The following is a 12,164-nucleotide window of genomic DNA, read 5'->3' on the forward strand; positions in this document are numbered from 1 at the left end:
TAGCAAATGCTAGAAGCCTGGAAACTTTTTCTGCATTCTCTAAGTAATAAATATTCTATGTTTTATAGCCTACCTGAAAGGCTGAAAATTACAAATGAAATAAACTAAAAAAAAAAAAGTTGGAATCGTTTTTAAAGAGTTCATGGTAACGAACTGCGAGTAAGGAGCGAATTGGCCCAACAGTATCCGAAACTCTAGAAAATGGAATTTTGATAGCAATACATAATATAAGAATTGGTATTTCATGCTGATTCAAGATATATAAGCTTCATTAAGTTTGATGTTACCCATGAAAAGCTATGACCCTGAGAAAATTCACCTGACTTTTGAAAAAAGGCGGAAAACACCCCCAAAGAGTCACGGAAACTTAACAGACATCACATTGTCAGATTCAGCGTATCAGAGAACATCACGGTTGCATATTTATTTTTTCTTTGTTCTTACCAGGGGTGCTCGTATCGAACAAATTTTCCTAGAAGATCGAGAAATTGCTCAATGGGCGGAAATGAGAAATTCTAGTGCCCTTTTTAAGTCATCAAAAACATTCATGGCATCTAGTCGTTCTCCTACGACCCTCGTTTGTCAAAGTCTTCTGGTGAAAATTTTGAGACAACCATTTTGTTCAGCATAGTTGCAAGGTCCAATAATTATGCTTTTGGGGGTCGCGTGGCTCCCCACAGTTTCCCAGAAATGGACTGTAATCTGTGAAATTTGCCCATTGTTTGCATATGATATTCGCGTTATTGGGTAATATAGACATTTTTCGGTAGGGCTTTCCATTAAAAGGGAAATTTCCTGGGGTGAACTTACCAGCTGAAATTTTACACGGGGAACTTTCTAGAATTCATATACGGACTTTGTTTGATTTGTCTTACTTTATCGTCTGGGACTCCATTTAATATATGTAGGTTTTCTGAGGGAAGAGTCAGGGGGAAAGTTTCAGCGAAGTTGAACCTTTTAATTGAAATAATATCATGAAAGAATGGACTCTCCCAAATTTGAATTGGCTAAGGGAAACGTAACCATATTTAAAAAGGACAGGAGGAGAAATAGGATCTCAGAATTCGGGTTGAATAAAAAACTTAGTTCGATTGTTTTTTGTTTTTTTGGTAAAAAGCCAAAAATGAATCTGATTTCTATTGTATTTTGTGTTCTAGCCCTGATTTTTTTAGGCTAATAAACGAAGTATTTTAGCAGAAGAGAAAGTAAAGAACCAACAAGAATGGAACATAAAAGGTGAATAAGAATGGGATAAAAAGCAGAAAACCAACGTTTACTATTTTTACTATTGCTCCCTGACCTTAATGATTTTTACAGTTGGCCACTTTTTGTTATGTTCTATAATTGATAATCACAAAATTCACTTTTCAACAGTTTTACTGTGCTAATGCACAGTAAGTGAATGCTTAGACTTGGAAATAATGACTAAGTTATGGATCTGGCCTTAGTTTTACAAAATGCAGGGGGGGGGGTACATATCCTTCCTCTAATTAAACCTACTGCTGCTCATTGAGACGAAATAGTAACTAAATATGAAGACACTAGACTCTCAAGGTCCCAACCGGCGGTCCTGATGTCCGTTTCGTGGCCCTTCAGCCGTGAAGTGTAATGGTGGTTGGGGGTTCAGCCATCCTGTGCCTTTGCACACCCTCCCTGCTTAACTTCCCCAGATTTTAGCAAGTAGCCATCTAGAGCTGGGTTGACTCTGGCTGAACTTATGGAGTTCAGCCAGAACAGAGTTTTAAACAACGGAAAACAGAGTTTTAATGTCGCTCCTTACTTGCAGCAAATTTTTTTTATTTATTTAATGATGGTAAGACCATTTTAATTCCAGCGGTAAGACGTATAGGGGACTTATAAGTAATAATCGGCTGTTAGGCTACAATCTTCAGCGATAAGGGGTTTGCAACTTTTGCGAGTTGTTGTACTTAGTATTTATTTTAAGATCCTTATAGATTAGCAACTTCAGCGTTTAATCGAAGTGAGGAAACAAAACCAAAGTATTGCTCTCACAACACTTTACTCGGCGAAGCCGAACAAAGGTTGCCACAACACCTCACGTTGCCCATGCAACGTAGATCTAGTTTCTGTTCGTTTTGGGTTTCATTTATTTATCGATGCTGACTTGTGGTTGCTCTACTCCAGATTCTTAATTGCCGTAAATCAAAGGCAGAAAACATAGACTTAAAAATAACTGTTCCTAGGTTAATCAAAAGACTATGATAATTGGAAAATTTACATTCACAAGTGTAAACGGTCAAAGAGTTTTATTATCGTATCCCTTTTCTTCCTTGGTTAGACTGCCTAACCAGCAGTCTCAAAAACAGGTTTATCAGACACAAAGACACACAATGCAGTCTTTGAAGCCTTTTACCGACTGGTAAAAACCTCTTTCTGTAAAAAAATTTAAAACGTTTCAAAAAGCTTGTTGAGTTTTATTAAACAGATTTTCCAGGGATCGGGTGGAACAGTTTAGCAGCAGATTTGGAGTTTTTAGCACAACAGCTTTCAGATTAGAGTCTCAAATATCTGAAATTTCAAACGAAACCTAGTTCTTGATTAGCGTTTGGCCATAGATCTATGGTTGAAGTAATGATAAATACCATCTTATGTATTATTAGCCTTTGATTTTTTTGGAAGTCTTATTTTTCGGGGGGGGGGGGGTGAATTTCCAGGGATAAATTTTCTACGGGGAAATTTTTCAAGGGAGGAATATCCCGGAATTCGTATACGAAATTTCTTTTTATTTGTCTTACCTTCTCGTTGGTGACCCCATCTTGCATGTGGAGATGCTTTGGGGGAACTGTCCGGGAGAAATTTTCAGATGAGTTAGAATCCTCTGGGGAGTCTTCCAGGGAAGAAAATATCCGTGGGGGAATTATCACCAGAATAAATTTTCTACAGGAGAAAGTTTACATTGGCCGGGGAGGGATTTCTGGAAAACATTTTCCACATAGGGGGATACCCCCATGAACTTGAAAAGGATCAGAAATTAAATAAGTCTTTCTTCAAATGAAAGTATGCTAAGGAGTATTTTTTCAGGTGGAATCATAAGCAAGAATTTTTCAAAGGGGAATTCACAGCGAGGATGATATTTTCCGGGGGTAATTTCCCGGTTAAAGAAGTTTATTTGGTCTATTTGGATAGCGATCATGAATTAAATATAAAAAAATAGTGTTTTCTGCTGAAAGTAAGGAACAACGTTAAAAATTAAAACGAACAGAAGTTATTTCGTACATGAAGTGAGCTGCCCCCACCTCAATACCTCGCTCTTTACGCTAAAGTCATCGTTTTGTATCAATCCTTTAAGAAGGATTCCTGACAGACAAGGGCCGTGTAATAAAAATCAGAACCTTTTTTAAAAGTTTTTTAAAAAACCTTAGAATGCAGAGAGGGGTATTGAGGAGAGTGGGGCCCCCTCATATACGGAATAACTTCTGTTTGTTTTCAGTTTTAATGCTCCTTGCTTTCAGTAGAAAAACTTGTTGTTTTTTTATTTTATTATTAAAAAGGAACTGAACGAATTTGACAGGGGTCAGTGAGGCGACTCTATAAGTTCAGCCAGAGTCAACCCAGCTCTAAATGGCTACCTGCAGAAATCTGGGGAAGTTAAGCAGGAAGGGTATGCGAAGGCAAATGATGACTGGCCCCCAGCCCACCATTACACTTCATGGCTGAAGGGCCACGAAACGGAGATCAGGACCGCCAGTTGGGACCTAGAGAGTCTAGTGTCTTCAAACTTACTTACTATTTGGTCTCAATGAGCAGCAGTGGGTTTAATTAGGGGAAGGAAATGTACCCCTCTCCCCTGAAATTTTGTAAAACTAAGGCCAGGTCCAAAATTTAGTCAGTATTTCGGAGTCTACGAAGTCATGATACAGAAAGATCTACGAAAATGGGTCTGCCTCGATAACTCAAAAGACGGTATGCTACAGAAAATAAACTTTAAAATAGACCAAGAAACTGAAAAAATACTTTGGGGTTTTTCAAATTCCTAATAACGAATACTGAAATATTTATTCAAGAAATTCCTTTATCTAGCCATCAAGATAAGAAAAACAAAATTTAATATCGAAACTAAATTTTTCATCTCTTTGTTTGACAAAGGTATACTAAAAAATGGAAAACAAAAATTAATTAACTGAAGGACCATATTAGGTACAAGAAAGCGGAATAGACCAATTAATTGAGCAGGGTTTTTTTTCAAACGGGAGGGCAATTGTATTACTTTAAGAAAAAAAAATGTCGGTATTTTTAGAAAATACCGACATTCTATTTGAAATAAGCTGGTGAGGAAAACAGTATGTTGTCTTGTTTTCCTCAATATTTAAAGCCAGGCCAGGTTTAGGAAAACCTTAAGTGGATTAGCGTGGTTGAAATTTGAACCAATCACCAGCTAATTTTCCACAGACAAGTTCAACAAGACTATGGAATTCTTTTGGTTATTTTTCTTAATTTCGTCGCCAGCATTTAGGTAGATGGGGAGGACAGTTGCCCTCCCCTCCTCTTTATTTTTTACCCCTCCCCTATATTCTAAAAAAAAAACAATGTTGAGTATTTTCATTTATAAAAAATGTCCTTTTGGTATTCTTTAAAAAAAAAATGAAGAGATGCTAAATTTATCTCCTTCCCCTCCTAGATTCTGAATTTCACAGTTTGACCCTCCCTATCACATTTTTTGAAAAATATGTATTAATTTTCCGTGAATTGAAGTCACTGATCACCAGTAACTACATAATATTAAAATCTTACTTTGTCTGGTAAGCAGGACAAGAACTCTCTTGTTTAAATTTTAGAAATAACATTTGTCCCACATGCAATGGGAAATTATTTTAAAAAATTCCTCGTCTATAAATGTGGTTGGGGACCCCTTGAATTATTTGCACTACAAGAGTCTCATAGACTATGGGAATAACGAGGGGGAAAAGGACTAATAGCCGTAATAGGGATTTCTTCACATGGTAGTGCTCCACTGGAGCAGGATCAGCAGTTAAAAACCCAATCTAATCTAGTATAAACGTTCAACCCAATACATATAGAAATAGATAGATATACATTTTTAGAAACTTAATTTATTGCAACTGCAGGCTGGAGCAAAAGATATTAGATACAAAGTTCAGAATACATAATTGTAGAATTTTTTTCTAAGACAAATTCACCAGTAACCATGCACAAAAAAAAAAAAATCACAGTCGTGCGAAGAAAAAACAGTCGCGCAAAGAAAAGTTTCTGACAGAAGAATATATTTTAAATTATACAAAAATCAAACAACGTGTATTTTTTGAACGGTTCGAAAGATTATATCCAAATTGTTTCTAAAAAACAGAAAATTGTTCAGAAATTGATTCACGTATTCTGCCAATAAAAACAGCACTTTGTACAACAGAAATGGCACATAGCTCCAATTTTTATCGAAACGTCCAGTCTCCACAAGTGTTTCTACTGACTGTAAAAAAATAAAAACAAAAAACAAAAAATTTGATGAAGCTTCACACACCAAACTAACGTTTATTTTCTAAATATATTTCGAAAATTAGTGACCATATATTATCACGACAAATAACAGTTAACCTTGAAGCACGATTTTTCAGAAAAAAGTTTGTCTTTGGGCGAAAAGTTTCCCCTTTTCAAAATTGTGTACACCAAGCGAACTCCAAACATAGCGAGTGTTGCGTGAAGCATATCACCCGTGGTTGAAGAAGTTACACTCTCGTATGTACACCACATGGCGGATAAAGGGCAATTTTTCGTATTTGAGTCAGGGGCATGATTCTCTATGGAGCAGGGGGGGCTAACTTCCCCCCTGACCCCAGTTTGCTCCCCAGAGTAAGTTTACAGTCTTCAAAAATCTTATCAAAACTAAGATAGGCTTACATAACTAAAGCATCCACAGAAACTGATCAGTTTTCTATAGTATACTTTTGCCTTTATGGTACATAATGGCTCATTTCTCACTGTCATTTTCACTTGACTTGGGAAAATTGGACCCAGCTTCGTCCCCTCCCCAGGATTCTTACGAAATTGCGCCCATGCTTTGAGTGGCTAAAATAAATATTTTTTTAGGTATACTCTGAATTAAATTAGGGATGCTTTTCTCACACCACACTGCCTTTCTATGACGAACAAATAAACATTTAAATGGGGTAAATCCAGTTATTTACTAATAATTGTGAAAACTACTAATTACTACTAGTACGGCAGTGAAAACAGCTACAAAGTCTATCTATTTCGATCGCATATACAGCGATCGTTATCGCATACTGATGACGATCGCTGCATATGTGGTGCAAATGTCTAGACGTTTGCACCTGTTTTCATCTAAATAAAGGGATTTATCCCTTTTTGAACTTTATTTGATTAGCAAAAATAAATAAAGAATAAAGCTTCTATTATCACACCCTATTACCTTAAAATTCCCTTTTCTACAAGCTGAGACAATTGGCGGTTCAAGCCTTCCACTGGGATCTCTGCTTCTCAGATCAGGATTTGCCCCTCCTTCAAGAAGTATGTCAACAATTTCTACGTCATCAGATAGTATCGCTACCGAAAGAGCAGTCGAATCTCTGAACCGTGCATCAATATTGCATCCATTTCGAAGAATGTCTTTTATAAGTTGATAATTTTTTGATTTAATTGCAAAATATAATTCTAGTATTTTTGGGTTAGCCATTTAATTACATAAAATCAAATCCAGACCAAATATATTTCAGAATCAATGTATTGCACCTATGTACTCAATCTACTGATATTGCCAGTAGCTCTTCTAAACTCCGGAGAAATCTATTTTTAAACAGTAGCATCTCGTAACGGGAATTTTCTTTAACCAATTTTCTATAAAATATTCATATACTTTTAATCATTGATTTCAATACAAATTTATTACCTATAGTTGACTTTACTATCTGAGCAATAAACTTTGATAAGGTTTTAATGGCGAGAAGCCAGATTTTCGTCCTATCTGAAAAAAATCAGACGCCAAGAAAATTGAAAATTTTCTTGAGAGTGCGGCCAATTGGATGACGTACGATGCGCTAAGGATAGAATATCAAGTTTACACAGCTATTTCGTCAAAGGTACTGCAATAAAATATGAAAATAAAAAGTGAAAGAAGAGGCTGTCTGCCAGCTGGTGCTGTGCAATAGGACCTTTAAACTAAACTCCTTTTATGACGGGTTGTTAAGAAAAGTACCAAACGAAGTGAAAATCAATTTTTATTGCTTGAATTACTTGACGGAACCTTACTTAGGCATACACAGGGGCGGATCCAGGGGGACCCCGGGCCACATAATATTTTTCTGGTGCCTTCGTTCCTTGTTTTATTCTTTGTTTTACTCTTTTTTTAGAATAAATTTGGCAATTTGGTGAATTATTGGCACCTTTGTTCTTCCCCAAAGTTTTGCTCATTGGCACCCTTGTCACATTGGAGCTCCTCCTAAATTTTGCTCTAGATCCACCCCCTGGAATATGTATCTTAATAAAGTTTTTGCTAATAACGAACACCAAATTTAAAATAAAGACACGTGGGTAAAAATCAACATTATATGCTGAAAATAAATGACAAGAACCAGCTTAGGATTGTTTAGCTTTTCTTTGAAGCTGAAGTTTTCTTTGGGAATCAATAGATAATTATCTGAAATTTACGAACAAAACCGTTGTCAAAGTGAAAGAAATCTGCTTGTTTGTTTCCACAGTTCTTTGTGGTAACACCAGGGCTGAGAAGTAATGATTTTTAGTAAATTTTTGCTGAATGAAATCGGAATAACACAATTAATGCAAGGCCCTTTGGAGTCGGAGTTATGGGAACGTATAAAGCCTGGAGTCAGGCCAAACACTATTAAAAAGCAGCAATAATAATCAAAACTAATATCGTAGACTAGTTGGAAAGTATAATTAGCATGCAATATTGATTTGGTGCATGGTCTCTCATTAATCTATGCAGTAATTTGGCAGGAATGTTGGAATTGAAGTTCTTACTCCTTTCAAGAAAGAGTCAGAGTTGGTGGTAAAGGGGACCAAGTCGCAAAGGCTAGGGATAAGGGAAGATGAAAAGGTGACGTTGGTGTAACGAAAAGATCGATCACGTGGACAGCTTTAGTATCCTTGGTAGTATCAAAAAATTCGTGGTAACAAACTGCAGTAAGGAGCCACCCGGTTCAATAGTAAACGAAACGCTAAAAAACGGAATTTTGATACTAATAGATACATCAAAAGAAACAGGTTTTTATGCTGATTTTAAAAATATAAGTTTCATCAAATTTAATCTTAACCATCAAAAGTTACGAGCCTGAGAAAATTTGCCTTATTTAGGAAAATAGGGGAAAACACCCTCTAAAAGTCATAGAATCTTAATTCCATTGCATTTAGCGTATCAGAGAACCCTACTGTTGAAGTTTATTTGTTGTTTTTTTCCCAGGGGTGATCGTATCGACCCTGTGGTCCTAGAATGTCGCGAGAGGGCTCATTCTAACGGAAATTAAAAGTTTTAGTGGTCTTTTTAAGTGACGAAAAATTTTCCCACGCTCATTTTTTCCCCTAAGTCAGCGAATCGAAATTTTGAGATAGGAGGAATCCTTTCCTTGGAGGAATGTGTCATGAGAGAGGAGAATTTCCATGAAGGGGGCGCAAGATTTTCTAGCATTATTTAAAACAAAACAATGAAAAAATAAATATGAAAAAGTTTTTTCAACTGAAAGTAAGGAACAGCATTAAAACTTAAAACGAACAGAAATTATTACGCATATGATGGGGTTAATCTCCTTCTAAATACCTCGCTCTTCACGCTAAAGTATTTTTAGTAATTTTTAACAATACATTCTAATACCTTTGTGATTCAGGGGGTCATTCTTAAAGAATTGGGACAAATTTAAGGTTTAGTGTATAGAACAAGGTAATAACGAGGGGGCAAACTTCTCATATACATAATAAAAATACACAAACATAGAAGTTCGTTACGTAAGTTAATTCGTAAGGTACGGATACTTTTTACTAATAAAAACATTCGTAAAAATTAAAAGTTCTAGTTGCCTTTTTAAGTAACCAAAAGATTGGAGGGGAACTAGGCCTCCTCCCCCAACCCATTTGTCCTTAAAATCTTCCGACAAAGCCATTGAGCCAAAAAATTAATATGCGAATTTCGTTTTAATTATTCATGTGCGGAGAGCCAAAATCAAAACATGTATTAATTCAATAACGTTCAGAAATTAAATTAAGAAACATATTTTTTAGCCGAAAGTAAGGAGCGACATTAAAACTTAAAACGAACAGAAATTACTCCGCATATGAAAGAGGCTGGTCCCTCCTCAACGACCCGCTCTTTACGCCAAGGTTTTTTTTTACTGTTTTAAAAAGTAGAGTTGAGAGAAAGAGTCAAACTTTAGCATAAGGAGCGGGGCGTTGAGGAGGGAACAGTCCCTTTCAGATACGAAGTAATTTCTGTTCGTTTTAAGTTTTAATGTTGCTCCTTACTTTCGGTTAAAAAAACTTCTTTTTTTTAATTTAATCATTGGTAAAGACATGGGTGCTTTGAATATGTTAAAAGTAGAATAGCCAAGGCTTTATGGTGTTTTTCACAGTTGAAAAGAGTTTGGAAGAACAGGAAGATAAGTCTGCAAACCAAGATTAGAATATTGGAAGCTACAGTGTTAAAAGTAGTCAAATATGGTTTTGAAGCATGGGCGCTCCAAAAAAAACGGACGAAAATTTGCTAGATGTTGTCCAAAAATTACCTATGGATTGTTTTGGGCACCCGACTGACTGACTATATTTCAAACAGTAGGCTATACTAAAAGTGTAGTTGAATCCCACTTTCTAGGGCTATAATGAAAGAAAGCTTGAGACACCTAGGGCACTTCCTGCAGATAAAGGATGACATATTGTCAAAGATTGTTCTTTTTGGCTAACCCTCAAGGGCTAGACAAACAGCAGGTCATCAGCGGTTGGGTGTGGAAGGTAATCGTAAAGGAAGATTTAAGTGAAATTGGAACTTCCCGGGAGGGTGTAAAGAGGGAGGCTTTGATTAGATTGGGAGGGAAGAGGAGCATGCGTAGCTGTGTTGACCTCAGGCGGCTTGGTTATGTGGTGAGTTGTTGGTAGTAGTAACTTATTATATCATTATTTATCTTATTAATATCAGTTCTAATAAACTGTAACTTATAAACATATTTAGTTCAGAATAATTTTGAGGTTTATTTCGGGGCTGTCCCGCGACTTACACTGGCTTTTATATAGAGCTTTTTGCGATTGTGCATGCACAAAATCTAGGCAAGGAAATTAGCTTTATTCTACAATATCAATACATAACCTAGCTCTGTGAGGTCATTCTAAAGGTTTGTCAGAAAAACTTCTGCTTACACTACGAAGATTTTCTTTTTTCAACTCTTCTGTGGAGAGCTTGGCTATGTGCTGATATGCTAAATAAAAAGTCTTTCCGTCTCAATTTGTTGATAAAGCTCTACATATAATTACGAGGCAAATTCAGAAATAGACTCTTAAAAATCAGCGTAACTCATGATATCATGGCTAAATTTTTGCCTTTTATTACAATCACTGACATTCTTCTAAATTCAGCCTTAAGTAAAGATTTAAAGTAGTCATTTGTGAATGAATCGAGACATGTCCATGATTCAAATAAATCATTTGAACTTTCAACTTAGAATTCTTTTTCTTCTCTGCAATACTTCGGCGACTCTAATGTTGACCTTTAGAATTTGACTTACTTTTAAACACTCTTTTAGAAGGCACAACTATTACATTTACTGCCCAAATCTAAAGTATGTGTGTTCCTTTTTCATTATTCTACTAAATTATCGCTTAAATCTTGAGCCACTTCTCAAAGTTTGGAGTAGGCCAACAGCAGAACTGGATATTCTGAGTCTAGAAATGATTTAATAAAATTTCAGCAGTTTTTCAGTATATTAGGTCGTCCAATTTCCCAGAGCCCGTTTTTAAGGAAAAGAGTATTCCACGGAAACGGCTGAGGCCCCGGGGTTCATATACTATCTGAAACACATTCTATAATTTTATGTTTCGTGATGCATATCCGAGGATTCTTGCAACCACGGAGGAACTATGGCGCCAAATTCACAATGGTTTTGGGGACGGGAAAAGAATTTTCTCAAATGAAGATACATAACATAATTATTTCTCAATCTTGGGAGGGCATGTTTTTTTGATTTTCTAATGAAAATACATAATAAGAATCTTAAAAAATCTAAGGGGATGGGGGGCGATCTCCCCCATGATAGTTCGAGCTCCTATGCATACAGGAGGGATTTTAAAGCAAAACCTAGTCGATATTAAGTGGAGATTAGAAGAGCCCCAAGTCACCACTAATACGGTTGGGGACAGAAAGGTCTAGAAACTTAATCCTAAGAAATGACAAACTTTGTAGTATATTTGAAGTGACAATTTCATCATCTTTTTTTGCCAAATAACTGAATGTGCTCCCTTCTATCTAACTCCGACGAAGTAAATTAGTAATTTCCTATTTTTAATTAGGAACTATACTTCAAATTATGCATATATTTTGTTCGTCAATTTTGATCCCAATAAAACTTTCAATTAAGATTTAAAATTATTTTGGGCCAAGATCTTCTTTTCAACAATATTTTAGTTACGCAAAAGCACATGGTTATCTGCAAGTCAGCAACTGCCTTAAAAATCAGTTTTTTCTGCCATGGGACTAAGTGTGATGGTTTTAATGCAATTACGGAAAATGTCATCACTTTTTTCTCAAACATTGCAGGAGCCCTTATAAAAAGCCCTAACAAGAAACGTTTATGGTTAACTGCCTGGACCCACACTAAGGTAGATAATATATACTTCCAAAAAGAACAAGAACTTTAATAGAACCAAATTAAAATTTCCTCTACTCAATGTTATCCGAAACTCTGGCTGGCTAGAGCGGCTCCAAAGTTAAGTCCGTGTTATCGTTTGACGTCATGAGCTGCCCTGAAGCTGAGATGTCTTCCGAAGAAAAAGTGATTGGGTTACTGGAAATGAGTAATATTAATTTGCCACCCTTAAAGACGCTTTAGAAAAAAAAAGCCTCGTGGAAAATTGAAGACAATTCAAATCTGCAACCGCCTACAATTCTTGTGTCACCCAATCTGTGAAGAAAATACTAGTTTGCTAAGGAAAGAAAATGATTATTTGAAATGAACAGA

At 36.1% G+C, this 12,164-nt stretch overlaps 1 protein-coding gene across 1 annotated transcript in view; it reads right to left on the reverse strand.

Annotated features, from left to right (window-relative positions):
- The window catches only part of LOC136041433 (putative ankyrin repeat protein RBE_0220), an 8,976-nt gene extending 2,232 nt beyond the window's left edge, over positions 1-6,744 (reverse strand). Inside the window, exon 1 of the mRNA XM_065726101.1 lies at positions 6,407-6,744. Coding sequence (XP_065582173.1) covers positions 6,407-6,670 — 264 coding nt within the window. The 5' untranslated portion in view covers positions 6,671-6,744. The remainder of the gene's footprint in view (positions 1-6,406) is intronic.
- Positions 6,745-12,164: the final 5,420 nt, after the last annotated feature.

Source organism: Artemia franciscana, unplaced genomic scaffold (assembly GCF_032884065.1).
Source record: "Artemia franciscana unplaced genomic scaffold, ASM3288406v1 PGA_scaffold_23, whole genome shotgun sequence".
Lineage (NCBI taxonomy): Eukaryota > Metazoa > Arthropoda > Branchiopoda > Anostraca > Artemiidae > Artemia > Artemia franciscana.